The sequence below is a fragment of the Callorhinus ursinus genome, unplaced genomic scaffold (assembly GCF_003265705.2).
Source record: "Callorhinus ursinus isolate GAN/ISIS: 27379988/994484 unplaced genomic scaffold, GSC_fseal_2.0 scaffold4, whole genome shotgun sequence".
NCBI classification, from domain to species: Eukaryota; Metazoa; Chordata; class Mammalia; order Carnivora; family Otariidae; genus Callorhinus; species Callorhinus ursinus.
In genome coordinates this window covers 153,205,324-153,231,648 of record NW_027397066.1, presented here as the reverse complement: position 1 = coordinate 153,231,648, position 26,325 = coordinate 153,205,324, and the positions used below count along the sequence as shown (strand labels likewise).

Below are 26,325 nucleotides of genomic sequence, written 5' to 3'. Positions count from 1 at the left end.
CAGGTTAATCAGTAAATTCTGAGCAGCCAAATACCTGATGGTGACAGGCTATTTACTATGAGGGGAAAATTGCCGGCGGTGGGGGGAGCTCCAGGAGTTCAATGTGGGAGCCCAGCTCCGACTGCCTTCTTCCCCTTACACTCCCCCTACTGAAATCTTCTGGTGACTGTTTTAAGAGCTTCTAAGGCTGCCTCAAAACTTACCCATATGAATGGAATGGAGTCTAATTCTTGCAGCCACCTTAGCTTGGGTGTCTCTCTTGCCAGAGGACAGCAAGCTGGCATGAGCAGAAGGGAACAACGTTGGCATCCTAATCACTAGAAATAGGCTGTGTCACCTCTCCTCTCCAACGATTTTAATTCGTGCATACTGTCAGAAGAACAGAGGGCAGCTTGCTTCCCTAGGACTAGTTATCACACCTGAGGGAAGCCCATGGACCTGCAGGTGCCGTGATTCAGGGGCAAAGTGCCCAGGAGAAAGCCTTTATGTGATTGCAAGGACCACGCAATTTGCACCCTTTCTAATTCGCTCTGGCTTTTCGAAGAGGCAAGGTTCTTACACCTCCCACACAGCAATGGTTGTAAAGTCCCTCCCTAGATTCATCCATGCCCTTCCCCTCCATGCCTTACAGGAGACAGCCTATTAGAATATGTAGCTTCATTGAACCCAAAGAGAACTCCCAGGTCAATTGGTTCAACTCTTTCATTTGGTAAATGAGGAAAGAAAAGTTCAGAAAAGTTGTGACTTTTTGCCCTTGCTTTTTCTTTCCCTCAACTACATGGGGAGCAAAGCACCTGGCTACCAAACACTCTGGGAATGACTAGGTGCTCAAAGTCAGATATATCATTTCAGATGATTTCCTTACTGGATGTAACAAAAAATTCAAATCAGTGGCTTGAAACATGGAAGATTAAAGTTATCAATGGGTCAGGGGCACCTGGGTGCCTCAGTCCGTTAAGCGTCTGCCTTCAGCTCAGGTCATGACCCCGGGATCCAGGGATCGAACCCTGTGTTGGGCTCCCTGGCCAGAGGGAAGTCTGCTTCTCCCTCTCCCTCTGCCCCTCCCCCCAGCTTGTGCTCACTCTCTCCCTCTCTCTCTCTCTCTCAAATAAATAAAATCTTTAAAAATAATAAAGTTATCAACGGCTCCAGTAAACAGCCCCTGGAGAGCCACCCTCTCTGTCCTGTGACTTTGTAGTCTCCACCCAACCTGGCTCTGGACCGCCCTTGTGACTGCCTTGAGCCAGTAAATGTGGCAAAAGCAATGGGACGCCAGCGCTGAGTTTGGGCCTCAAAGGATACTACCTTGTTTCCTCGCTTGACTGAACTTGCTGGGGCTTGCCCCCCGGCCTTGCTATGAGACCATGCCTGTTGAAGGGATACAAGAGACATGTGAAGGCAAAGGATAAGACCCATGGAGAACCAAGGTGCCCCCAGCTGACAGCAGCAACTTCTTGAAGCCAACATGCAGCTGACTGCAGATGCACGAGGAAGCCATACTGAGCCAAAAGAATCACCCTCCTGACCCCAGCCTAAATTGCCAATTTGCAGTATCACGAGCCAAATAAAGGATTCGTTGTTCAAGCCTCTGGCTTTGGTGTGGCTTGTTATATAGCAACAGCTAACTGAACCCTGATATTTGAAATAGATAGCTGAGGGTTTTCTCTTTAAAAAAAAAAAAAGTTGGAGGTTGGAAATCCAGGATCGGCATGGCATCTCCATACTTAGGAGGGAACCAGAATCATTCTGTCTTTATGCTTCATTATCTTTAGTCCATGGCTTTCAGCCTCAAAATTGTCTTATGACCCAAGATAGCTACTAGAGCTCCAGCCATCACATTCCTGTTCCAGGCAGACAGGAAGGAGGACAAAGAAGAGGCTTCTTCTAATTGAATTGGCCCCCTTTAGAAGATCTTTCCTGGAAGTCCCACCCAATGACCAGCAGCTTGATTCTCACTGGTTACCTTTAGCTGTGAGGAAGGCTGCGAAATGGAGACTTTTAGCAGAACACGTTGCCCCCTAGGGTACTGTTTAGTAAGGAAGGACGATTGGGAAAGCAACCCGGAATATCTGCCCAGCATGTGTGAAAACAAGCTCTAGGCCTAGGATCCCCACACACATCAGGATGCAAAACTGACCACATGTCATGCTAATTTCTGAGTTCACAGTGGTGGCTTTGACCTACAATAACAAAGTGTAAGCTTTGGGCAATCAAGGTCTAAGTGGAAAATCATGGGTGTGCTGGTCTCCTGGACCCTTTTGCTGTGAATACAGATGGGAGGGAAGTTTTATTCTTAGAACTTGTTGCTCTTCACTTGAGGCAGGTGCTTACTTGCTTGCTTTCTATTTTTTTATTGAGATGTAATTTACATAACATAAAATTATCTATTTAAAGGATATAATTCAGTGGGTTTTAGTATATCCACTACGTTGTGCAACCCTCAGCACTAATTCCAGAACATTTCCATCACCTCCCCCTCCCAGAAAAAACAAACAAACAAAAAGCCCATGCCATTAGCAGTCAAAGCAGATGCTTTCTTTCATCTCCCCCCCACCCCCGCCATTCTCAGGTCCACGAGAGAGCCAGACTTGCCACACAAGAGGGTACTTGAACTCCTTGCACGACATAGACTCAAATCTTGGGACTCTGGAATATTTTTACATCTTCTTGGGAGAGCCGAGGAGGAGGTCATGTTGCAATTTGCCTAGGGCAAAGAAAGGAGTCCACAAGGATGCTGGGGATCTAAACATTGCCTGCCTGGACTGACCGTGAACTACCTCCCCACGGGGAAGGGAAGGGGGGTCCGCCCTGAGTGGCGAGGGCATCTTCAACAGCTTCTGAGACTCCAAGGCACGTGGGGGGGGGTGACACCCTAAGGTTCAGCAGCAGCTTTGAAAGTACTCTGTTTTGACCCTAGATGTTGACAGGATTTTTAGATTCGGTGAGTATTATTTAATGTGAAAATGACGAAGGGGATGCGGAACTCATTTATTAAAGGTCTCCTATGTTCCAAATACAAACAGAATCTCGTTTTTCTACTCACAACGGTCCTGGGAGGTATCATACCCATTTTACAGGAGGAGGACCCGAGGTTCCCAAAAAGAAGTAACTTGCTCTGACAGTAGAGCCAGAATTTCAGACACTTCCTTCTGAGTGTAAAGGCTCAGCGTTTTACATCGTGTCGTGCTGTGGGCGCCTGTGAAAATGCCTCCTGACGTGACCCAGGGCAGGTAAGACTCTCTCCCTTGAGTGGCCTAGTTGTTGCTGCCTGTGGGGCAGGGACAGTAGAGGGGGCTTGGCTTAGCTCAGCTCTGGGCTTCTCTGTGCCGGTGGGAGCTTGGCGTGAGATTCCCCTCCTTCTGCCCCCTTCCTATTCTTCACTCCTCAGGCAAAAAAAGGTTGTTCAAGGAGACTCCAGGATTGGGGTCCGCCTCATCACTGTCACCAGGAGCCTTTTTTTTTCTGACTGACTTGCCAGAGCTCCCCATCAGTCCTTGCTGTGCCTCTGGAAGCAAAGGGAAGGCAGCTGTGGGATCCTGGCTGAACAGAGTCCAGGTAAAGCAGGCTCGAGAATGGATGGATGGGGGGGGTTGGGGTGTCACAGGTCTGAGCACAGAGCCGGGGGGCGGGCAGGGAGCAGCCAGGGAGGATTGTAGGTTCTGCTGCTTGCTTGATTAAGGGGGTCAGCGTGTGGATGTGTCATCGAGGTGGGCAGGGAAGGGGAGGGCTGTGCGTGGGGGGGAGGATATATATATATGCTGGTGTGGCTGATACGGCGGAACCGAGCCTCACATCCGAAGGAGCCAGGCTACTGACAGCTCTCAGGTAGGCAACTGCATGCGAACCCCAGCCCCAAGACAAACAGCTGGGAGCCCGGGGAGGAGCGCAACAGCCAGGGGCTCTCTCCTCACCCTCTTGCCTTTGTCCAGGGTGGATGCTGCTGGCCTCCTGGAAAATGATTTCTCCATTCATCTTACTTTCAGTGCTCAGATAGGGGGTGGGAGGGGAGGGCTGAGGTTTTTATCCTGAAGAGAGATGCAGAAGAAGAAAGAGCTGAACTTGGAAATGAGGAAAAGTTTTGATTCCCCAGATGTGGCCCCGACTATGTCGTTGTTATCTGCTGAGAAAAGGTGGATGCAGGAGTGAGATTAGGTGAGAAGCAGGCACGAGGGCAGGGGGCTCGCCTTTCAGGGCACCCTTGGGAGCGAGTCCTCTATGTGGCTGACTTCCTTTCTTTCCTTCCCTCGGAGTGCATTCAGGCTGGTTTTCAACATACCACCGAACTTGATTTGGATTTGGGTTTTTCCGCCCTGAGGGAACCCTTCTCCCTTATGCACTGAATAGAAATTGCTAGTAATGATGTGGGGGAAAGTGGGAACCGGGGCGTTGTGCTCAACCAGTACAGTGCTGAACACAGCCACTGTGTGTGAGACCCACGTAGATTTCTGCAGGGATGACCTTGGACTCCCAGACCCTGAATTATGTGGTGGTTTCTTCTCTTTCTTTGCATGTTTCTCCTCCTGCCCATCTCTCCCACTTAACGGTCTCTGCTGAGACCTGCTGAATATGACGTTCAGAAGTCCTCCAAACTCTTGCTCTTTCTCAGCTTCCTTTCTGTCTCCTTTGTGCGTCTCTCTCTCCCTCTCTCTCTCACACACACTCTCTCTCTCTCTCTCTCTCTCTCTCTCTCTCTGCATATCTCGCTTCCCCTCCCTTCATTACCCATCCCTTCCTCCCCCCATCTCACTCTGAACATGGGTAAGTTCTGGGGGAATTTCAAGTAAAGCAGGATGATTCGGGAAATGGACTATTTAAAGCAAGCTGCTTTGGACTTGAATACCCTGATCCTGGGCTTAAACATCTGTGTTTCACTTCCTCGAGCAGCCCATAATTGCCCCAATTATAACCAATAACATTGTTCGGCAGACTAACAAAAGCTGAGCTTTGCATGGCATTTGCCAGCAAGCCTAAGCCAGAGTTTTCCACATAGGTGGGGGGAAAGTAACTGCCTGGCTTATCAAAGCCTCCCAAAGAAATTGCTCCCCTTTCTCACCGCCTGTGGGTGGTGGCTGTGCGCACACTCCTTTTTCGCATTTATAAAGTGAGGCCGGGGAATATTCAGTACACCCCCACTGATGCTGTGATACCTTGAACTGAAAGGATCGGTGTTCCTTTGGGCTTGCTGAGTCCTCTGCAGCGAGGGTGCCTGGAAAGACTGTCCTTCACCACCACCTCGGCGAAAGGAACAGCTTCCCCCGGGCCGTGGGTGCTGCCCCATTGAGGGCGCTGTGGTGCAGCCTGGGGCTTCCGGGTGCAGTTCTGTTCTCCACGAGGCGGCAGCCCCTGCTCTATCAGCTGAAGGCTGAGGGTTCTCGGGGGATTTAGAGAATGCAGGAGATTTTGCATTGTCAATGAAGGGAGTAATTGCAGGATTAGGCTCAAACCCGTGCTCTCTGGAGCTGAGGGCAGGAGTGGTCACAAAGCCATTCCGTATTCAATCCATCAGGTATTTATCATCTACACTCCACCAGGCAGGGGAAGTGGGCGGGGGGGGGGGGGGTGCTCTGGTGGATTCAACAGAGGTGATGATAACAGCCCTGTGCAACGATTTACATCTTCGCGCTTCCCCACCATTATCCCCAGCAACTGCCGGGTGAGTTGGTGTCATTGTCTCCACGTTGCAGTTGGTGAAACTGAAGCTGAGAGCTCAGCTACACACCATGTCCGGAACTGAACTGGACCGAGCCCTGGGAGGACTGAGTCCAGCCTTCCTGGCCTTGGCACACCACCCCCTCAGGGCCAAGGGTACTCAGCAATTAACAGGGGCCAGGGTGGGACAACACAAACACAGGGAAACAATTAGAGGACAATGCAAGGCCGGCTGTAATCAAGTCCTAAACTGCACGGTCCGGACAGCGAGTGCTGGAGGAATTTGGAAGAAGGGGCACTTGCTCCCGAGATTCCAGGGATTCGAATTGGGTTTTGAGGGCTTCGGGGACGGAGGTGGCAGCCAGGGCAAAGCCACAAAAGGAGGGCAAGGGAATTAACCTTGATTGAAACCTACTATGTGTCAGGAAGTGAACTAAACTAATCTACATGCTTATTGCCCACTAACACACCCCCAACACATACACGCGGTGGGGATGTGAGGTTTAGGGGGAGTGTTCTATGGGTTCAGTGAGCCCCACCCCATAGCCCCACAGCTCCGGAAGCCTATGACGGAAACTTGGCAACTGCATGGGGAGGAGGGGCGGAGCTGCTCATCAGGCATCACAGGGAGGGGATGGACCCTTCTCAGAAAACAGAAGTCCTCCCAACAGCATCTTGCTGTGGTTTCAATGGCTGAGAGCTCATTAAGCAAACTGGATTTTCTCAACGCTTTTATTTCAATGCCTACAGGTGCTCCCACTCTCTACCATGAGGGTTTCCTACTAACCACAAACCTTGAGATTTGGGGCACATCAACTTTGGGGGTGAGCCGATTTTCTGGGCATCTCCCTAGATAGGCTCCAATCATGTTCAGTCTTGACTTTCTGTGATCTTGTGGTTTTTCAACTATTAGCTGCTACCTCAGCATTGCAGAAACAAGGCCTGCCAAGCTCTGAAGGGCCTGGCTTGGCAGATGAAGTGTAAAATTTGCTCCTGCGGAGTCTAAGTCTCGGTGAAAATGTCACTGACTCACCATACAGCCAAAGCTCAGAGCCAAGCTCCCCTCTTCCCATATTTGCCCTGTGCTCCCTCCCCACCCCCTTCCCCATTCATCATTTCATTCGTTTAGTCCAAGAAATGTGTGTGACATTCGTGGTTGGAGCCTTGTAGTGCTCCGCTCCATAGGAACTCACATCCATGCAGCTGAACCCTAAAGAGTTTAGGCCAGTGGTCTTCCAAAGGGGCCTGGGTGCCCCCGCGCTCCACTGGGCTTTGGGAAACTGAAGCCTTATTTCGTGTTATCTTTCTTAATTGGCACTTTAGTGGGTTTTAGAATGTATATAACTATTAGTCAATTGGGAACGGGTGCTCAGAGCTCTTTGATTGCCGGAGGTATAAGGCTAAAGAAGTCTGAAGTTTGCTGGTCTAGATTCATTGTTCTTTGGCTTACGTGTATTTTCAAATCTTTTTGAAAGAACATTCAGTGATTTTAATATAAAACTAAATGAGAGGCGCCTGGGTGGCTCAGTCATTAAGCGTCTACCTTCGGCTCAGGTCATGATCCCAGGGCCCTGGGATTGAGTCCCGCATCAGGCTCCCTCCTCGGTGGGAAGCCTGCTTCTCCCTCTCCCACTCCCCCTGCTTGTGTTCCCTCTCTCGCTGGGTCTCTCTCTGTCAAATAAATAAATAAAATTTAAATAAAATAAAATAAAACGAAATGAAAAAATTTTTTAAAAATCCATTTAAGTCATTTTGACAGCCTATCTGGAACCGTGGGCCAGAATCAGGAAGATCAAAGTTCAAAGTGATACCTTCCCAGCTTTGTGGCAGCCATGATAGGAATTGTCTGTTGCCCCTCTCCAGGCCCTTCCTGAGCCCGGGCTGGGCTGTTCAGCCTCATGAAACCCTCTTCATCCCTCCTCCCTCCCTCCTCCCTTCTTGCTTCCCCTTCCCAGGAGAGCACAAATATCTGGCCACTTACAAAATAAAAACTACTAGCCATCTAACCCTGCTGCCTCTTTCCGGAGAAGGGGAAACTGAGGCCCAGAGAAGAAAGGGCCTTGCTCCAGATCCCACGGGTAGAGACAGAGCTGAGGCTGGAGCCCAGCACTCTCCCGTTTCTAAGCACAGGGCTCGGGCTCATTCCTTGCTCACCAGCACCAGCCACACTTGGTCTGCGTGTGGTGGGGCGGGGGACATGCTTTGCCCTCCACCTCCTCTATGCTCACTCCCTCCTTCCAGGTGGAAATTTAGAGCAGAAGGAGGACCTTTTTGAATGTAAGTGAGAGGAGGAAAAGCCACTAAAGAGGCGTTCCTCGATAATAGCCAGTGAACGAGCAAACTCCAAACTCCAGGGTAGGAGTCCTGTGGACAATGGGTCAAAGAAATGAGATGCATAGAAGACAAACCCCTGTGCCTGTGGGCGATGAAAAATTCCTCTACGAAAGAGAGGCAACAATAAGGGATGTTGCAATCAGAGAGGGGGGAGCCCAGAGTTCTGGATAAAAGGTGGTCCTTAGAATGAACTCACCTACACAGAGACAGACAGCTGCAGAGATCCCTGAGTGACCTAGTGAGAGCAGGAGCTTGGAAATCATATGGGCTTGAGGGTCCCCTCTGCCACTCCGAGTTCTTTTTCCTCTTCAAGTCTCTGTCTTCTCAACTGTAAAATGGGGATAATAGCACTTACCCCATAGGATGGATGCTTACAAAGCAATTAGCACAGGGCCTGGCACGTCGTATTCCAAATATAATAGTAAGGTGATGACCATCAACGACAAATAGAGACTGGCCCAGTGAGTTTCCACCAGAATTGGCCAACACTTCCGAAGCAGAAGCAGTATATAGAGTGTATGGTTTCCCAGAACACACAGTTTGACGTCAACACATCGGAGTTTAAGTCCCGGCTCTGCTATTTATAAGCTGGATGATCTTAGGCAGTTGCTTAACCCCTATGAACTTATGTTCCTCTCAAAAAGACGTATATTATTAACCCTCGGTTCTAGGATTGTATATGAATATAAAAATCTCTTGTAACTTGTAAAAAACAATAGTTGATGAAAAGCGCAGAGACGTACGTGCCTCTAGCAGGAAGACTGCCCCTCCCCCCCTTCTCCACTACAAGCACCAAAATTACAGGCTTTCTCAGAGGTCATAAGACAAAACTCAATTAACTTTTAGCTTCATACGTAATCCTCCAAACAGATAAGCAACTAATTATATTGCCCTGGGAAGCAAGATTACATGCAAATAGATTAAGGCTAAAACACAGTGGTTTTTTATCTTCATAAGCAACGAGGCACAATTAAATTTATGAGGTGTCATTACCGAAATAGGAGGTAATTAAGCATTTCTTTATTCAATAAGAGATGTCCGGATTATAGCAGCACCACATGGAAGTGTTAACCGAGCTTGGTTCACCAAGTGAAATTCAAGCCAGGTAAAATCCAAACGTATTTTGGACAGTTTTATTTACTGATGGTCAATATTCTTGCAGTAGACAACCACCACCACCTGTCATGATCCCCATTTTGCAGTTGAGAAGACAAACACTCTCAGGGAAAATAACTCACCCAGAGTCACACAAAGGGTAAAGATTAAATATAAATATACCCCATGAATTAATTAATTACCCACCTTCACCTTACTTGGCATTAATTTATACACAAAGCTATAAAAAAAACACATCGATGTTGTTGAGAATTTCTTAAAAATGAAAAACTTCTATTGAGTTTCCAGTACAGTTCAAAATCTACCTTAACCTAGGACACAATGGTACTAGGTGTTGTGAGGAGTACCAAAAAGTACAAAATATGGCCCCCTCTGTAAGGATAATTCGATTTATTTTGAGCTTTCACTTACATTGGTCTCTTTGAAATATCACAACCTCGGAGACAGGCCTGTGTCAGTCCCACTTTAAGGATTCTTGGAATTGCAGAGAATAAATAGTTTTGTGTACAGATGGGTTTTAAATAATAGGTGGAGTCACTTGTTCAGAGTGAGGGGTGGGGGGGGGCATCGAGGGTAGGGAGGTTGGAGCCTGAAAGAGAGGTGTCCCATGGACTCACCGGGAGCGCCAAGCTAATGCCACGTAGACGCGAGAAGGTTTGCCAAGTGCCAAACCAAGGGTGGCTCACACTTTATATGCAGGAAGGCTATCAGACACATTTTACATGCTAAATGTCCCAGGGGCTCATCTTCTTTCTTCACCTCACCCTAAAAACCCATTTACCCAGGATTTGAGATAACAAACATCAGTCAATCCACGGGGCATTTCCTGAATGTGCAAGTAGCCGCAGTTAATGAGGTTCATGAAAAAACCTCAGCCGGAGAGCATTTCATTAACTGCTGTCACAACTTATCAGCTCAGCCGATGCGAACATTCTGTATTGCAATCGTGTATTGGGAAGGAACCGGTCCCTCTTCGCCTACCCTTCTCTTTCCTCTGTGACATACAGGCACTGCCATCCTGTGGCCAGAGAGGGCACGGCCACGCCATTCTGGACAAACTCTACAAAAACGTCTCCCAACTAGAAGGGCTGAAATTGAGTAGAATAAGAAATGGAAAGGCAAGTCTCAAATTAAACAACAGACATATTCAGGCAGTCCTCAGTTTAAGACATGTGCTTATATGGTGGCTGTTTGGAATTCAAGACACATTTTCTCTTCGAAAGAACCCGCCCGTGTGATGAGCTTCTGTAGCTTGTGTACCAACACCTATTTAACCTGCCAACTTAGCATATGACACTATTCCAACCATGCCTCACAGCCCTTTGTAGCCAGTCTCCTACCGGAGCGTGCATGGGGCTCCAGCTGAGAATGGCATCTCGCCTCGCTCTGGAACGGCACCGTTCCCACTCCTCCCCCCTCGAACAGAACACTTAGCTAAGAGACATGCCATCGGTCACACAGGTCCTGAAGTGGCTCCTGTGCCTTTAGCCTCTCGGGCCCCGGTGAGGCAGATGTTCCTGGACACTCCCCAACTCTACGGTAGCTAAGGAGAAGGAAGAATGCTCCTGAGGTACTTATCAAACATTCTGAGCACCTCTTAAGTGCCTCCTCAATCTGTGCTGGGTGCTGAAAATACAGAGAGCCGTAGAACGTGGTCTCTGCCCTTCAGAAGCCACTGTCCAGTAGGACAAATAGAGAAGTCTGAGTTTACAGTATGATGTCATAAGTGCCACGGGAGGGACAATGACGGTATTATAAAGTGAAGGCTATGTGTTGGGCTCTTCCTTTTGTGAGCTTTTATATAGTACTGGTTATGTGCCAGGTGCTATTTTAACTGCTTACAAACCTCAACACATTCATCGCCATCTGAGACAGGTAGTGGGATTGTCCAAGTTTTACAAATGAGAAGCTGAGAGGTTGAGTTGCAGATACGGGATCTGGACCCAGTTGGTCTGCAGTGATGAGCAGACGAGAAAACATGCATCACAGCTCTGTGACAAAGGTCTGTTGTGCCTGTTTGACAGGCCCCTGAGGCTCTTTTCCCTCCCAGTGTGATGTGCTGCTTCACGCTGCCGTGGAAGCAGAGGAGATTCATCCAACTCAGGCCAGGGGTTGGAGCTGGCTTCCCAGGGGGGATAATTCTTGAGGTGTGTAGGAAGTATGACTTGGAGACAGGTATTCTGGGCAGCAGGAAGAGCGTGTGCCAAGATTCAAAGGCATTAAGGACAGGATAGAAATGGGAACTATACGTGATTCACTAGGACCAGAGCGGATGCCGGTGTGAACAGGAGACGAAGCTAGAAAACACAGGCAGGAGCAGCACGCAGTCCCACTGGGGTTACAGATTTAAGTATGAAGTGACGTCATCAGATTTGGCGATGCCTTGGTGGGACGCCAGATCATTAGGTGAACTAATTAGGAGGGCATCACAATAACCAAGGCAATAAGTCTCAACTAAGGCACTGGCCCTTAGGATAGAGAAGAAAAAATGCGTATGATGGGTTTCTTTGTATAGGGATTTGTCTTCACTGTTCATCAGCCCTGGACACCCCCCATCACCTGTAGGGTAAAGCCCAAACCCTTTGGATGGCCAGCAAGAGCCAGTTCCATCTGAGCGGAGCTTCTCTTTCGGCAGGAAGCTTCACTTCGGGCATGTGGGCAGGTGGCCGTGGGACACCAGCCTGCTCGCTATCCCCTCACAGGCTGTGGTTGTAACTCCTCTAGGCTTTTCCAAAGGCTGTTTCCTGGGCCTCTCAGATGCCCCCTTCTTTGTCCTCTTGGCAAACTGTTACTCATTCAAAGCCCATCTCAAATGCCCCCTCGTTGACTTAAAAAACGCTGAGCATCTTTTCGTGGAGATCCTCTTGGTATGAGATGCTTGGATGACACACAACACGGCCATTGGTGAGTTCAACTGCAGGAGCCCCTTCTTCCTCTTATTGACTTGCTCCATTCCACATCCATCTTCTACCAGGGATTCTCAGACTGTAGCATGTGTTTGGATCACCTGAGAATCTTGTTTAAAAAGCATATCCAACTTCAGTGGTTCTGGGTTAGGACCTGACATTCTGCATTTCTAACAAGATCCCAGGTGATGCTGATGCTGGTCTGCAGGCTGCATTTGAAGAGCAAGGCTTATACATTTTCTCAGTATAGTCTGATGAAAAAGCAATAAAAGCAATAATTTTTGTTTTTCTACACCAGACTGTTGAGGTAAAATTTACATACAGTGAAATGCACAGGATTTAAATGTACAATTCCATGGGTTTGGACAAATGTATACACTCCTGTGACCCATACCTCTCAAGAACATTCACAACGTTGCCAGAAAGTTCCCTTGTTCCCCTTTCCATTTCATCCTCCAAGTAAAGAGGGACCCAAAATGATGCAGTACAAGGAAATAGCTTTCTGATTCAGGAGGCTTGATCCCAGGATAAATTTAAAGAGGGGCAGGAAAAACTACACATCGTCCAGGCAATCCTACATAAAGAATATCAATGACTGATCTAACTAATAATAGTTGGAGCTATTATCCTCGTGTCTTCATTCATTTTTCAGTAAAGAACTGCACATACCCGGACCTGTGTTTTGCACGGACTAGCATGGTGAACATAGAGGCCCTGTGCTCAGGAAGCTAGCTCGCACCTCGCAGGGAAAGCGGACAAGGAGCCTGGGGGAGGCTTCTGGCACGCGGGGCATCCCTGGCTGAGACAGGGAAGGCTGGGGAGGAGGAGACAAAGCACACAAGTCATTCATAAATCTCACTCTTGCACGGCACTTTGCAAAACTTCCCTTAGAGATCTCCTCTCTTCGCAACAGCCCCGTGCCAAGACGGGTACGGCCATTCCCCTTTTATAGCTATGAAAACTGAAGCTTGGAGAGATCATCTAATGGTCACACATCGGTCAGTTGCAACGTGAGGCCTTTAGCTCCCTGGAAGCGCTCATGCAGGTTGTGGCCAGCTAGGTGGCAGGAATCACAAGGGTGCTCGCCCTAGGAGCCCAGACACTAGCCCCTGCCCCAGCGGTGGGCCTGGCTGACAGGAGCAAGCCTTTTGTATCCTTGATGACCCACTCCCTCCTGGGAGGGGAATCTTGGGCTCTGGTGCAGTCCCCTCGGGGGCATCCCCTGTGTGAGGCCCCCACAGAATGGCTATTCTAATTGCCACCCACGCTCCCTTGTGTTTTAGCATTTTGGCGCCCTGCTCCCTGCTCCTGCACCATGAAAATCCTGCTTTGTGATCTCCTGCTGCTCAGCCTCTTCTCCAGCGTGTCCAGCAGCTGCCAGAAGGACTGTCTGACCTGCCGGGAGAAGCTCCGCCCAGCTCTCGACCCCTTCAACCTTGAGGTAGGCCCTGGAGCATCCCTGTCTTCTCCTCCCTCCTTCCTCCAGACCCAGAATGAGAAGTCATGGCCTTGCCCAGAGGTCATGTGACTCGCCTGGTGTCACATGGTCCACAGGAAACAGGTGCAGGGCGTTCCCATCTTCTAAGGGCAAACCCTGTCATCTTCCCACTTTCCCACACTCAGATAAAGGCCTGCCTGTGCTGCCATCTTGTTCCCCTTATTAAAATAATGCATACTCATCTTGGAGAACTTGGCAAATTCCGAGAAATCTAAAAAGAAAAAAAAGAAAAAAAGAAAATTACCTTTAATCCCACCTGTCAGAAAAAGAACCCTAGTTTTTTCACTTGCTATATTATATCAGCATAATTTCCCCATGTTATTAAACATTATTTTAAGTTCCTTCTTTCTACGAATACAGTATAATTTGTTTAACTATTCCCCTCCTGTTGAACATCTACATTGCCCTCCATTCTTGATGTTATAGGTAATTCTACAATGAATACCTAGATGCGCCCTTATACTTTAAGTTTTGAATTTGAGGTGCAGATCTGGCATTAAGTTTCTTTTCATTAAATAAACTGCCTTCTCAACTGCTTTCATGTCAGTCTCAATAGTTATTCCTCTAGTAAATCCAATATAACTCAATTATTTTTTTCTTTGCGGTCAGACTTCTTTCATAAGATGTCATATTTCAAACCCCTCAACCTTTATTTTTTTAAGATTTATTTATTTATTTTTAAGATTTTTTTTTTAATGTATTCATTTGAAAGAGAGTGAGAACACAAGCACGAGCAGGGGGAGGGTCAGGGGGAGAGAAAGAAGCAGACTCCTTGCTGAGCGAGAAGCCCAAAGCAGGGTTCAATCCCAGGACCCTGGGATCATGACCCGAGCCCAAGACAGATGGTTAACTGACTGAGCCACCCAGGCGCCCCTTCTTTATTTATTTTAAAGAGAGAGAGAGATTGGGGGGAGGGAGAGAGGGAGAGAATCCCGAAACGGTCTCCCCACTGACTGTGGAGCCTGACTCGGGGCTTGATCCCAGGACACTGAAATCATGACCTGAGCTTAAATCAAGAGTCAGCCACTTTAACTGACTGAGCCACCCACCCAGGCGCCCCTCAAACTGCTCAACCTTTAAAAACAACCAAAAGTAACTACTGTCCCTTAAGGCGAGTGTGCAAGTATAGAACATATATTCACACTGGGCTAGTTCACTAACGATGAGCAGACGCAGCCCCTACAGACCCAAACACCAAGCCCTTCCCGCACCTGCTCAGTGGTTTTCGAGCCTGTTTTCTCGAATAGTAATAACTACGGCATCACGAAGAGCAGCCCCAGATAACCCATCCAATGTTTATCCATCCTTCTCATTCGTCCGTTGAGGGTGTTTCTGAGCATTTACTATATGCTGAGCCCAGGGCCAGGCCAAGGGATCCAAAGGTAAGCAGATGGATGGAGTTTGCAACCAGTGGGAGAGAAGATCCCACAATCCCTCCAAGAGGGATTAATTATTGGGTGCTGGGGAAGCACAGAGCAGTGGCCCCCAACCTAGACTAGAAAGACAGAGGGGGCTTTTGGAGGAACAGAAGTATCTAAGGAGACCTAAAGAGTGGGAGCAAAGAGGCAGGGAGAGTGCTCCAGGGGGAGGAGTCGGGGAGGAGCACCCAAGACAATGCCTGTACCCGGATGGTAAGTGGCATGTAAGGAACCGAGAAAACTGAGTTTAGAACCCAGGAGGACCACAGGCCTTTGCAGTGCAGCCCAGAGAGGTTTAGAAGTTCATCTACAAAACACCTTCCCCTGATCTTAGTAAACAGAGCAGACAACTTAGTTTACATGTACACCAGTGACGAGTTGATAATCTGATAATCACCACCCTGCTCAACTCTCAATTTGCAGTCTAGACAAGACGGAAAGTCATGCACAATTCTGGAATCTCTAGCTTTCATGGCAGCCCTTTATTTCCCACTCAAAAAAAGCATTAGGACTTAAACAGATATTTGTGCACCCAGAGAGGGATCTGCACTTGCAGCTTTGACCCCCTTGTGCTGCATCACTCCTTAGCTGCTGTCTCCGGAGTCCGGGGCCGGTTCGCAGGCTTCCTCCTCCTTGGGTCTCTTCCCCATTCCGACTCCTCTTTTTCTACTTCCCGTTGGGCTCCTACTCCCCTCCCCACTCTATAAACCCAAGTGACCCCCAAGATTCGGGGCTTATCTCCCCATGCCCTCTCCTTCTGCGATGCCATCCCTGGATCCCACGCCTTCGGCTCTCCCCAGGCTTCAGGTGACTCCCCACGGTACACTCCTCACCTCAGTCATTTTTCATGGTTCCTGACAAATCCCTCTTTCCCTTCCTTGGCCTTCCCAAGGCTTCAGGAACTCACCCCACCATTCTGTGCATGTCTCTCCCTCCTCCTTCATCCAATACTCCTACTTCAAAACTCAGATTAAACTTCACCTATGAGAACACTGTGCTGACTCCCCACCTGTCCCCAGCAGAGCCAGCCCCTCGCTCCTTTATGTCCTGACAGTTACTTGTGTCTGCTAGTGTCTCACCATAAGGTGTTTCTGATTGTGCTGGGGATGCCAGAGTGCGGCACAGAGCCGTACTCGGAGAACATGGTCCATGGTAATTGTAAGACTGCAAGATCCTTAGTCTCCTGGTGGGTCTATCCCCTGCAGAGGCTGCAGAGTTTTTACACTGGTGTCTTCCAAAGCCAGTAAAGAATTTGGAGCACGCTTCCATCCCTCCCTTGCATCTTAAATCTCTGGGGTCCAGACGACGCTGCTAGATACTTCTTTGAAACAAGTTAGAATATGGCCAGTTAGAGCCTCGCAATGAGGGAGAAATCTTTCAAAGTGCTTCCTGACCCTCAGAGGACCTGACTGCCTGGTTGTTGTGTTTCTAGTTTGTATTCACGTTTAACCTATTTTGAAAAGTTTGGTGAAATGCCTAGAATGTTGGCAACCACATCTCATTCCAAATCTTGCAACCCTTTTCCAACTCTGTGAATTAATGGGGGCTGGGGGAACTTAGATATTTCAGCAAGGATCATCTTCCCAATTCCTACACTAAATTATGTAATACTGAGCTATTCTCAGGACTCCCTAAATCCTCGGCTTTATCAAGAAGTTCTGTATTTCTCACTCCAGATCAATGGTCCAAATGTGGCTGGCTTTTTGTTAGACTATAATTTGGGTCAGTAAATGACTCTACACCCAAACCCAATGCAATGTCTTGGACTTCCACCTAATTATGAATGGTACTTACTCCATCAGCTTACATAGAAAAAACTAGATTCGAGCGCCCGGGTGGCTCAGCTGGTTAAGCGACTGCCTTCGGCTCAGGTCATGATCCTGGAGTCCCGGGATCGAGTCCCACGTCGGGCTTCCTGCTCAGCAGGGAGTCTGCTTCTCCCTCTGACCCTCTTCCCTCTTGTGCTTTCTACCTCTCATTCTCTCTCTCTCTCAAATAAAGAAATAAGATCTTTAAAAAAAAGGAAGAAAAAAACTAGATTCACTGAGTTGTTTCAGAGACAAACAAGAAGGTAACCCTCAAGGTCTGGGGAAATTTATTTACAACCTCCTGAAACTTGATTGATAGCAAAAGAAACTAACTTCCAGTGCTTTCTATCCTTTAATACATGAAAACTCTTACTCATTGATTTGCAGTAAGAGTTCCTAATATGTTTTTCTCTTGCACTATTTGTCTGCTTGCCTACTAGTGTTAGCCCTCAGATATTCTAGCAGAACCTCCTAAAGCAAGTAGCTCCCAAATGTCTCTTGGTCAGAGGTGATTTGATTCTTTAGTGGCAGAAACTTGACAATCTCAATGAGCCTCTTATTTTCCCTCCAATGGGTTCATGTGCCTCTATTTCCCTAATGTTTGATCCCAGACCTCCAAATGGCCCTTTGCTCAGTTTCCCCACAAACCCAGCTTTACAGATCAATTTGGCGCCAGTCTGAGACTTTCCAGATGCTCATTCACACTCTGGCTTACTATAGCAATGTCATCAGCATGGGCTGTGAAAATGTGTCCAGCTCACTTAATAGGCCATTAACCAATCTCTGGAAAGAGGCCGGTGGGTCCCTTAGACCAGAGCGTTAGGCATTAAGCTCATCTGCCCATCTGGTGCTACAAATGCTGTTGTGAATTTGGATTCCTCACATTTGCCCAAAACCTTCTCCTAAATCGAGAGTTGAGATGATTTTGTTAGTAGCTAATTCATCTAACAGTATGTTGAGTCTCTGTACAGCCTATGCATCTGGTTTGATCATAGAATTGTATTTTGTCTGATTGACACCTAATCTAATTACCATCTGGGCATAGCAACCCAGGGGCTCACAGAAGATCTAATAGCCTCTAGGTTTAACAACCTCCACCTGTTCTTGTAAGTGGAAGGAGCAGAATCATTCAAAAAGCATTTGGGGCTCCTATTCTGCGAGGAGTGGACCAAGTCTGCTCCAAGTCCATGTTAGCTCCAAAGTTGTACATTTCTACTGGATTTCCCAGTACTCCCCATGCTTTCCTGTTTTCCCCTGACCCTGCAGAGTAGGATTCCTCACACTCACCACTGTGGACATTTTAGGCTGGGTAATTATTTGTCATGGGGGGCTGTCCAGTGCATTGTGGGGTGTTTGCCAGCCTCCCTGACCTCTGCTCATAGGTTAGCAGTGGCATCTCCCCGCTCCCCGCCACCGTGTAACAACCATAAATGTCTCCAGACATTGCCCAATGTCCCCTGGGGACAAAATTGCCCCCACTAGACACCCACTGCTATAGAGGAATCACCCAATAGGACTACGATCTGAAAGATCGTACTACAAGTTTTTCTACCTGGTTTACTTCAAAGTATTTCAGGAGCAAGCTAAATACAGACCCAAGTAACCCTTTCTCTGAGGGATGCTCTGACCACTGTATTCCGTGATGACACCTTCCTCCTCAGGGCAAGTTCCAAAGCAGGATTTCTCAAAGTACAGTCCAGCCTCAGAATCACCTGGGTGTTTGCTAAAAATGCAGATTCCGAGGCCTCACCCTTGACTTACTAGATGAACATCTCCAGGAGTAAAGGCTAAGGACCTGCATTCTAACAAACCAGTAGCAAGTCTTAAAGAACACTCAGGTTTGTAGCTACTATTGTGTTAAAGTCTGCCCTTCCCACCTATGTAGAAGTTGCTTTCATACCCAGTGACACTGGGGTGTGAAAAAGTGATTTCTCTATGTATCTCTGCTGAGTTGGCACCGATAATATTAGTTCTATCAGCATCTCTGCAGAAAATCTAAGTGAAAAAGACATGCCCGTGACTTGTGTATCAGCAGGGACCACCGTAACTACCTCTGGCCAGTAGGGGCAGGGGAGGGGGCGGACTCGGCAAAGCCTGCACCTTGGAAACTGCATCAGTGAAGATGAGCGGCACTCCCACTGGCTACTGTCTCTTTCTCCTCTCTGGCCCAGCCGAAAATGAGCAATTTTCTCATCAGAACTTTACCTTTTAGTCTCGAAAGATCCTTACCTACTCTTGTACTCACTTGCACCAATTTGCATTGCAACACACAGAGCTCATTGAATAGGAGATGTCCTGGGTTGGAACTTGAGACATTTGGGTTCTTGTTCAGGTAATATCTTGTCTAATGGTGTAGTTTTGGACACATTACTGAACCTCATCATAACATGGGAACATGGACTATGTCAGTGGTTACCAAACCTAGGCAGATACCAGAATTACCTGAGCTTTGTCAAAGTAAGTTTAAATCCTGGTTCTATTCCTCGGGAATTTAACCAGCTTTTGAATTCTGTCTTTTTAAAAGTTCTGAGGGGCACCTGGGTGGCTCAGTTGGTTGAGCGTCCGACTCATGATCTCAGGGTCATGGGATCGAGCCCCACGTCGGTCTCTTCTTCTCTCCCTCTGTCCCTCCCTGCCCCTGCTCTCTCTCTCTCACTCTCGCTCTCGCTCTCGCTCTCAAATAATTCCTGAGATGATCTGGATTCACACCCAGACCAAGCAGAAGAGCAGACTTAAGGTGGGGAAAGTATATTAGATAATTAAATTCACCTGCCAGTAAGAAAGACCTAAAGGAACAGTGGCTTAAATAAGACAGAGATTTGATTCCTCATAAGGAAGTTGGGAGGTAGACAGTACGGGGCCGGTATGGCAGTTCTGCCACATCACCAATGTCCCAGGCTCCCTCTCTTTCTACTTTACCTGTATACGGGTGCCACTCTCACACGGCTTCCGTCCCCTCAGTCACTTCACAGCTTCAAGATAGCCAATTGAGCACCAGCCAAAATGCCCACATTCTAAGCAGGAGGCTGGAGGAAGGGGAGAAAGAAGGGAAAAAAAGACGCTCTCCCCAGATAAGTCAGCCTCCTGCTTTCCTGGAAGCCCCACCTGGTTACTTCCGTTTATATGTCATTGGCTGTCTCTGGCTACAAAGGAGCTTGAGAAACATATGTGTGGCCTTTCTTCCTGAAGGAAGAAAACAAGTGTTCTGTTAGGAAGGAAGAGGGGAGATGAGTATGGAATGGACAACTGGCAGTCTCTGCCCCAGAGGGAATTCTTAACAAATTGCATTTAAAGTGCTAGTCAGACACTTTGATGGAGATACCAGAGGTCAGAGAAGTGTTGGGAGTTCCGTGTCAGGTGCTGGACATACAGACATGGGATGCCCTGAAAGAAATGACCAAAATCACAGAAATGAACAGTCACCAAGGGGCAGATTGTAAAGAGAGATGAGAAGAATCTTAAAGATAGAACCTTAGGAACACGGGAGGAAGGAGCACAAACAGTCTGAGAGGCGAGTGCAACATCAGAGAATTTTCAGGAGGGTGTGGTCTGCATTGCCAAAGGCGGCACAGTCTGTGAGAATGAGGGCTGATTGGATCCGGTGACCGGGAATTCACCGGTGGTCCTCGAGAAGGCAGTTCGTGGAAGATGAGGGCGGGAAGCAGATTTCAAGGAGATGAGGCAAAAATGGAAGATGCTGAGATGGTGGCATGAATGCAGACCACATCTTGGAGAAGCTTGGCGGGGACAAAAGAGGGTCAGGGTCAGGGGTGGCAAAGGGTTGCAGGGGAAGCAGGACTGGAAGAACCATTTTTTCAGGTCTGGTGGGACAGCTGTAAGGTGTGTGATTTAGCTGCATGCACATCGCACTCCTTGGTTAGGGTTCAGGTTGGGAACTTTGCCCATATTGGTATCTTTTCCACTCTGAACACGGGGGGCAGGGTTTCAATCCCCAGAAAGGGGATATCGGGCACACACACCAGTCTTCTGATGTCCTGCAGCTGTCCAGACAGAGCAGTAACTCTTGATGCCCCATTAGCCAGGCAAGATCTCCAAGTGTGATGAAGGGCTCCACGGCTGCCCACTGACTATGATGGCAAGGCCAGGTTGAAGAGGGATTTTCATCTGGCTGAGCACAGAAACACAGAGAAGCAGTCGGGGTGAAGCCAAAACAGCAGATAGTAAGAGAAGTTGGAGGTTAGACACTTCCAAAAGACCCAATCAGAGATAGGAAAGTGGGAGGTAGGGGCAAGGCCAGGACCATTCAGGAGGGCTGTGGAAACATCATGGCCAGGCTCTCAGTCTAGACTAGAAGTGGGAGACACCTGAAGAGACAGAGCAGCATCAGAAGTTCCCAGGGGCCTGGCAGGTCCACTGGATAGCATCTGATGGTCCCTCTTCCCCACCTGAACCCGATTGCCAGTCTGCCTACATTCCAAAGGGTCTTGACCCTCGTTTTCTATAACTGATGCACAGATAGTGATAACTAGTGTATGTGGGATGAAAAATGAACACCACTAAGGTTCCTCTTAACATGGTGACCTTAAAATGGCCATGCAGATATAAGTACATGCTTTGACGTCTGCAACTTCTTAAACCAATCTGACCTCTCTCAAGCCTGATAAGAGAACAAAATAAAATCCTTCTTTATGGGTGACCCTCGTGAGTTGTGTTTGGCTCCAAAAACTCAGCTAGGGCTCTAACTGGGTGTAGTTTAGGGCACTCATTCTGCGTTGACTTTCTGTGTCACCTGGGGTAAATTAATCTCACCTCTGAGCCCTGAGTTTCTTCATTTGTGAAATGACGGAGCTGGGACAGATAGTTTTCTGTGTCTCTGCAACTCTGAAATTCTATGAACCTGAGTAACTACATGTAAAACTGCTACATGGTCCTTAATAAAGAGATGCTTCAGAGTCACTTGCATTGGTACCGATGTGGATTTGGTATCCAATAGAAAGACTTTATGTCATTGCCTTGGACTAACAGACATTCCCAATCCTTCTCCTTTCTCCGGCCTCTATCTTTGCAGGTGTGCATCCTTGAGTGTGAAGGGAAGGTCTTCAGCAGGCCTCTCTGGACTCCGTGCACCAAGGTCATGACCAGGGGCTCCTGGCAGCTCAGCCCTGCTGACCCAGAGCACGTGGCAGCTGCCCTTTACCAGCCAAGCGCCTCCGAGATGCAACTGAAGCGCATGCCTCGCATCAGGAGCCTAATCCAAGCCCAGAAAGGGACAGAGCCTGGCATGGATGAGGCTGGAGAGATGGAGCAGAAGCAGCTGCAGAAGAGGTTCGGTGGCTTCACCGGGGCCCGGAAGTCGGCCCGGAAGTTGGCCAACCAGAAGCGGTTCAGTGAGTTTATGAGGCAGTACCTGGTCCTGAGCATGCAGTCCAGCCAGCGCCGGCGCACCTTGCATCAGAATGGTAATGTGTAGCTGGAAGGGGAGCCCCTCCCAGCTGCACCGTCCACTTCAACCCATGAGTGAGTTGGGCACAAATGAGCTGGGGGTGAAAAGAAACCTTATATACCCAACTGTCTTAGCCTTCCTCCTGGGCCTGGAAGCACATTAGCCCCCAAATACATACACACACACCCCACACCACCTCAAGGTGTTCAGCTCCTGGAAGGCCGGGGAGGTATATATTCACCTCCCCCACCTCCTACCCACCCTTTCTCCAGGGAGCAAAGATTTTCCTAGGCTTGTTCCTTAAGGCTGACCACTGCCATTTAGAGATTGGTTACCATGGGGATAATAGTAGCATGTTAAGATAACTAATTCCTCTATAGCTCTCCAGGAGCTCAGTTACTATGGGGACAGTTAAGTGGACCAATCTGCCTAACCAGTTGCCATAGCAACCATTCAGTTCACCTTTCCTCAGAGTCTGTCTCTAAGAACCCATAGCTGGACCTACCTCTAGCCATTTGCAGTCTGATTTCTGTGGCCATGATGTTGCTATTTCACCTTTGAAGACAGCTTAGCTCTCTCCTCCCCTACCCCCTGTATCTCGAGGGGACTGGATTGCACAGAAACCCTTTCCCACTCTCCCCCTGTCAAGGAGTTCTTGTTAGGACCAGGAGTTACACTTTCAGCCCTTCTTCCTTCCACTCCTCATTTGTCCACCCTGCCACTTTGCCAGAGGTGGACTGATTCCCTGAAGTCAATGGCATCATCCCTGAGCAAGGCTTGGAGAATCTGGCCCACCTGACCAAGTAGTTTTAGAATAGAGACTAACAGATCACCATCCTTCCTCACTTCCGCTTCTTCCTGAGAGCCATTTTTGTTTTTGTTTGCTCGCTTGCTTGCTTTTACTCCTCTCCCCCTCCTGTCCTTCCCCCCGTGGGAATGCTTATACACGTACTATATTACAAATCAGACAATAAACAATCAAAACCCCTAATTTATTGCCCAGTCGTTACAAACTCCACTCTCCGCAGCCCATCAACCTGTACAGAACTTCAAGTGGCATAGGAATTCCTATTCCACTAGCACAGTGGAATTTTCTGAAAATCTAAGAAAATCTCACCCATCAGGCATATGTGCCTTAATTCATGTTTGGGAATCTGACTATCTACAAAGCCTCGTACCTCTTCTTTAACAGTCTAGAAACTCACCTTAACGGAAAGAACTAATCAGTTGGCCAGAAACATTCCCCAAACATTACCCAAGCGGGACTTTTCCGAAACCTAACTCAGGGGCATTAAAAAAAAAAGAAGAAAAAAAGTCTACATGTGCTGTTTTACTTTGCTTTCCATATGTCAAAGGTAGTCAGATCATTAATAATCTTCATTCAAAGCGTGTTAATACAAAGGTTAATCTTTGGCAGCCACACTTCAGCATGGGGGCAGCCCACGTAGCTCTTTGCCGGTAAGCGGGTTTGCAAAAGGCCCATTGCCAAATACAGACGTCAGTATTAACTTGTGAGGAGAAGGCTGCCATGTGTATTTTAGCAGAATGACTAATCTCCAAAGGCCCTGAATTAACCCGCACCGTTTTTGAAGTCATACTCTTGGATCCTTAACAAGCATCCTATTTCTTCCTAAGCCATATTTGCACAGTACCTAATACAGTATATCTTTCAGAAGTGGCATGGACTGAATTCTTTCAAATCTTAGACATTTATTCTTCTTAAAGTGGCTCTTAAGGGACACTGAGGCTCTTGTCTAATTCTGAACCACAATTATTTTCTTTACCTTAAGACAGTTTAAAATCAGTCACATTAGCAGGAATCAATTCATTAAAAAAAAAAAAAAAAAAACTATTTGGGCCCCTATTGAGACAATTGATTCTGCTAGTTTTCTATTAAGCTTCCAGCTGAGAGGCACTGAAACATAACTGGTAACTAGCTTCTGTCTGCTGCTTTGCTCAAGACATAAAGTTCTTGATGGAACCATTGGAAACGTTAACCAGCTCATTTGGGTGTATTATTGATTGCTCTCCTTCCTCTTTCTGCAACCATCTCTCTGTTTCCTTTTTTGCACACGTTCATGGTGGCTGAGTTCCAGTAGGGATGTGTACTTACGAGTCCACCCCAATCAGCTTAAACCCTGTCTTCACTCACCTACACACACCCCAACCAGCCCCACACACTCCTGAGGTGTCTCCATGGGCGGCGGGCGGGGGGCGGATCCTGTTGCCGGGCTGTTCTGGACTTCTGAGATACCCAATACCAAACTATACTTGCAAGGCTGCAGGAAGTGGGGCTTCCTAACACCAAAATGGGTAAGAACCCTATTTAGAAGGTGTAATGTGTTAGGAAGGAGGGACACTGAGGTGCAGGGACAGTCCTCGACAGAACTGTGCAAAGGGGTGTCCACCTCCTGTCCCTTTCCCTGTCCCTATTCTTCTCTATCTTCTGCCCCACGCCTTGACCCTTCCCGATGGTGCAAAGTGTGAGCAGATTCATTCATCGTGAGGAATTGGTGAAATCAGGTTTAAAGAGATATATAAGAGAGCCATAAATGAGGACACTATTTAGCCTCAAGAAATGAATTATTGCACATGGATTCCAAATATTAGGGCTAAGAGAGCTGTTTCTGGGCACAGGGCCTATGCTATGCCTCTCAAGTCTCAGCCCACAGACCTCCTCTTTATTCCGCGTCCTGCCAGTAGACTTGAGGCCAGAAAGAGCAGGGACATAGGGGACATTAGGGAACCCTACTTGCGGCTTCAGGAGCTCTTCATGCAGTTGATAAGCTTGTCATTGCCTCCCTACTGTTGCTCAGGCAAACGGGATTGAAAGGTCAGAAAAATTATTGGGTTTGCCATTTTAATCATTTCTGTCTCCCCAGGTGTCCGGGTGATCCCCAAAACAGCATGTCTCCAGCCCCAGACCTGCCGGCTGGGAATCGGGACTCCTTCTTCCCCAAGGCACTGAGGCAGGCTTTGCCTCCAGGTCTCCGCCCCCAGGGCAGAGACGCTCCCTGTCCAATTGTCTTTCCCTCCCCATTCCCCCGCCCCACCCCCATGGCATGTTTCATGACAACCTTGTTGCTACATCAGAGTGTATTTTTGTAAATCCTCCAGCTAACATAGAAACAGCCCCATTTTTCCTTCTCACTCCCCTTTCTTCTTGGGGGGGGGTCAAAGCAACAGGAAACCAAGCCTGGGGTTTTGACTTGTCACTGCCATAACTTGTTTGTAAAAGAGCTGTTCTTTTGGACTGATTGTTTTAAACAGATATTTCTCCATTAAACTTCTACTGAGCAAATGGTTAATAAACTGGTTGGCTATTTTTAAGTGAGGTAACAGAACTGCGCCATCAGAGCTGCTCTCTTGGGAAGCAGAGGCAAAAAGCACATGGCTCTGCTTGCTATAAAGCACGACAGGCAAGAATATGTGAGCATAGGGCGCCTGGGTGGCTCAGTTGGCTAAGCGACTGCCTTCGGCTCAGGTCATGATTCTGGAGTCCGGGGATCAAGTCCCACATTGGGCTCCCTGCTCAGCAGGGAGTCTGCTTCTCCCTCTGACCCTCTTCCTTCTCGTGCTCTCATTCTCTCTCTCAAATAAATAAATAAAATCTAAAAAAAAAAAAAAGAATATGTGAGCATAAATACCCTGATTGTGCTATATCTCCAGATCCAAGTGTGTGAATGGATGAGGGGGCGGGCAGGGTGCTCGGAACCTCCCAGTGCCCATCAGCACCCCGGCTTGGGCAGCTCGCTGAGCTCCACCCCCAATTTCTGACTCTGGAGGAATTTGCATTTTTAACAAGTTCCAGGTGATGCAGATCTTGCTGGTTTGGGACCACTGGATGGAGACATGAGGAAAAAGCAGTGAATTCTTATCTCCTAATTTAACATGAAACACGTTAAGGTGTAATTGTCAGGCCAAGAAACATATGGTGCACCCAGACAGGGTAAATGAGGAGAGTCAACCGTCTACAGTGTAGACGGGGTGATGGGAAATCAGTAAGAGAGGGTAAGGAGCTCTTCCGGGGAGTCCTGGTGAGGGGGAGTTACTACTACTGGAACCCAGGGAGAACTGTAGCTCCCCCCCGCCCCGCCCCCGTAGCTCTCAGTAGGGAAACGGTAGCCATTCAGACACTGTGTGGTGCAGGAAGGGCCAGGAGACACAATATCCCAACTTCTCTCTCCTCCGG

The 26,325-nt window shown here is 48.1% G+C and overlaps 1 protein-coding gene across 3 annotated transcripts; it reads left to right on the top strand.

Annotated features, from left to right (window-relative positions):
• The first annotated feature begins 3,113 nt into the window (after positions 1–3,113).
• Positions 3,114–25,709, top strand: PNOC (prepronociceptin). 3 transcript variants are annotated; one of them, XM_073891241.1, is made up of 5 exons: positions 3,114–3,230; positions 3,389–3,555; positions 13,289–13,446; positions 21,759–22,207; positions 25,016–25,709. In XM_073891241.1, exons 3-4 carry the CDS (start codon positions 13,321–13,323, stop codon positions 22,158–22,160), a joined length of 528 nt encoding a protein of 175 aa, XP_073747342.1. In that variant the 5' UTR covers positions 3,114–3,230; positions 3,389–3,555; positions 13,289–13,320; the 3' UTR covers positions 22,161–22,207; positions 25,016–25,709. The 3 variants fall into 3 exon arrangements, with proteins under 3 accessions (XP_073747342.1, XP_025729703.1, XP_073747344.1); XM_025873918.2 differs by having other exon boundaries at positions 3,114–3,555; XM_073891243.1 differs by lacking the exons at positions 3,114–3,230; positions 3,389–3,555 and adding an exon at positions 3,718–3,825.
• Positions 25,710–26,325: the final 616 nt, after the last annotated feature.

What these genes read in the sequence shown, in the direction of transcription:
- PNOC (XM_073891241.1), top strand. Translation starts at nt 13,321, where the DNA reads ATGAAAATCCTGCTTTGTGATCTCCTGCTGCTCAGCCTCTTCTCCAGC. An exon ending in TCGACCCCTTCAACCTTGAG is followed by an intron (nt 13,447 to 21,758) that starts GTAGGCCCTGGA and finishes CTATCTTTGCAG; the next exon opens with GTGTGCATCCTTGAGTGTGA.